Here is a 2,820-nt window from a genome sequence, read left to right as displayed (position 1 = left end):
AATAACTACAAAAATATGATATATATGCATGTACATATATAGGATATAGATAATCCACTGAGAGTTATTTAGGCAAAAAAAATCTAGCTTTGACCGTCATAGGCCCGAATAAGCTTGTATTTAGTATAAAAATAATTGCTACATATATCATACCGAAGTACGATATCATTTTTCGAGGAAAAGGTTTGAACAGACATACCTGAACAGTAAGTTGTTCACCAGTGTAACAAAACATAAAGATGTTTATCAACATGGACATAAGTGCTGTAAAATAAGAGCTCATAGCTAATGAATTGCTATTTTCCCATTCCTACAAATATTATATTATTGGAAATATTACTTTTTTTTGCTTTGTTATTGAAACTCCCGAATATATTATAAATTACGAACTATTATTATAAAATATCCTAGAAGGCAGATTAACATCGTGCATCCCATCAATTCTATTAGACACGCTTGTTGTAGAGTATTCTCTACCAATTGCAAAAAACTGAAATGTTGACGGTACCGAATCAATACATTCAAAAAATAAAAAATTAGAATTGTCTGTACGAATATAATGTTAAATACCGATTAATAAATAATTACTTGTTACAACTGTTTAGTCACTGCATATACATAATTTTAATAAAACTAAAACTCTTACCTTCGAATTCTTATTTGATGTTCAACCATTATTGCCAGCTTCCTGTTAAATTCTCGTTTCTCTAGCCATTTCTCCTTGACAAAATTTCTCATCAAACTCATCAAGATTTTTAACTGGCCGCAGATGTGCATCACAAAGACCGCCGCAAGACCACATAAACCTGTTGTTATCGAGTTAGTGATTATCCCGGATAATATTTGCATTGCAAAGATCAGCTCGTAAGTGGGGCTGACTTGTACATCGAAGAAAATGAAGTAAGCCGGGTAAGGCAGAGGTCTGATCGTAACATTTTGTGGAGTTACGATTTTTCCTTTGGCAAATGGCAAGATCAGTCGAAAAGAGAACCCGCTGGCGTACATGAAAATCGCACAAAGTGTAACCAGACGTCTTCCAATTTTTGCAGATTTGATCATCGTGTTCCGGGCTTTCGTGTTGGTAACAACTTTATAATCTTCCTCGATGTGTTGCAAACAGCGTTTTATGTTTTTCTCATGGAATACCAAATTGCTATATTTACCACAGGCTATGAAGCCAAAAAGAAGCAGAGGTATTGTTCGGATCCTGACGCGTGATCTCTTCTCGACCAACCAAAAAAGAGTACCAGGTATCAGGACAGAACAGAGGAGAATGTAACAGATAGAGATTAAGAAGTACTTCCAAATTTTCTCGAGGGTTGATTTTTTACTATAAGACGGCCATACTCCGAGTAAGCTCAAAACGTTTCGCGTCAAATATGTAATGTAAGTTATGTCGTCTTTATAATACTCGTTGCGCAACATTCTTTTGTTGATCTTATGCGAAGCCTTTACTCAAACTGGGTGGCTACTGACAATGCGAATACGAATTGTCAATAAAATAAATTCATCATTTGCGCTTGCGCGCATTATAGATCACAATGTATATGAAGAAGAAAGTTTGAAAGCAGTAGAGTTTCTAAGTCAACTTGCTCACCGAGGGTTGGAATCGCTTTCCATGAATAGTGTTCCCATTCATCATAGTATACATTTTTTTTTAAACTTAGAATAATCTTTTTGATGGCTTCAACTTTACTTCCTGAATCATAACTCATGATTGCGTTGGACATTGACCGCCCACAATGGTTCTAATTACATAATACATATTACAATACATATCGAAATATTTCAATTTGCTTAGAGATTAATATATGTGACAATAGTCATGATGTTTTCAATAGTTTTGACAACATTAATGCTCTAAGAATGGGTATTTAGTAAAAAAATATCGATTTTGTATTAAAAGATGCCGTAACAAAAACATCAATACATCAACTATCTTAGAAAGATACTAAGGTGATAAAATAAAAATAAAAATTACTTATACTTTTACAGTATCTTACTATATTCTACGATAACTTGTAATTGTGCGAGAGGCTAAAAATAAAAACATTATGTCGTTTTAATACTCCGATGAAGTTTTTTGTTTGGCTGGAAAATAATCGTTTTTAACTGACTCTGTTACAATTTGCAAATGAAAAGTCACATTTAGCGAATGTACAATGTATGCATAGAAAACTTTTTAAATGTTGCACGCAATCTTATTTGCCATTTTACCCCATAGTAAGAGACTGAAAGTTATTCTGTTGAACTTAATCAAAAGATCGACGTTTAAAAAAACTTACTTAATAATAGCAACTGTATAAGAAAAACACGATTTATTGGTAGAATTTCTATGGATAAGGAACTGCATTTATCACTGTATCTTAAACAATAAACAGTACTATGTTATTTATATCATAGTTATTATTTCATCAATTAAAATTAAAGTATGGGCAATTAAATAATAAAGTTTCTGTGCTCTGTAGGAATAATATTTGATCACGTGCCGGAGATTTTAATGCTGTGTAAGATAGATTTCCGAGTGCATGGTTTCGAAGCAAAGAGAGATTACTTATTATATAACTCACTTCTAGCTTATATAATGTTGAAATGCTGCTTGCTTTAGGAAAAGAAAAATTGTGCAATGATTTAAATTAAATAAGAATATATTTAAAATAATACTACACCATATGTATTACGCTTATTGCATTGATTTTTGTTCTTTATGCACAATACATTGTGAAGTCTAGATTATAGTTTCGAAGACTATTGACTAAAAACTGATGTGTATTAGTTTGTGATACGTCAGGTTATACTTTTGCTCGCGAGTTACAGTCG

General features: G+C 32.3%; 1 protein-coding gene across 1 annotated transcript; it reads right to left on the bottom strand.

Moving 5' to 3' along the window:
• Window positions 1–199: 199 nt before the first annotated feature.
• On the bottom strand, window positions 200–1,425 carry LOC108758942 (uncharacterized; the record flags this gene model as incomplete). The annotated part of the gene is made up of 3 exons (XM_018504185.1): window positions 647–1,425; window positions 391–490; window positions 200–310 (listed from the first exon to the last, which is right to left on the bottom strand). Coding segments are annotated over exons 1-3 (990 nt in total), but the record flags the coding sequence as incomplete, so codon positions are not given.
• Window positions 1,426–2,820: the final 1,395 nt, after the last annotated feature.

The sequence above is a fragment of the Trachymyrmex cornetzi genome, unplaced genomic scaffold, assembly GCF_001594075.2.
Source record: "Trachymyrmex cornetzi isolate Tcor2-1 unplaced genomic scaffold, Tcor1.1 scaffold1600, whole genome shotgun sequence".
NCBI classification, from domain to species: domain Eukaryota; kingdom Metazoa; phylum Arthropoda; class Insecta; order Hymenoptera; family Formicidae; genus Trachymyrmex; species Trachymyrmex cornetzi.
Note: the sequence above shows the minus strand (reverse complement) of the source record. Positions and strands in the feature narration are given on the sequence as shown.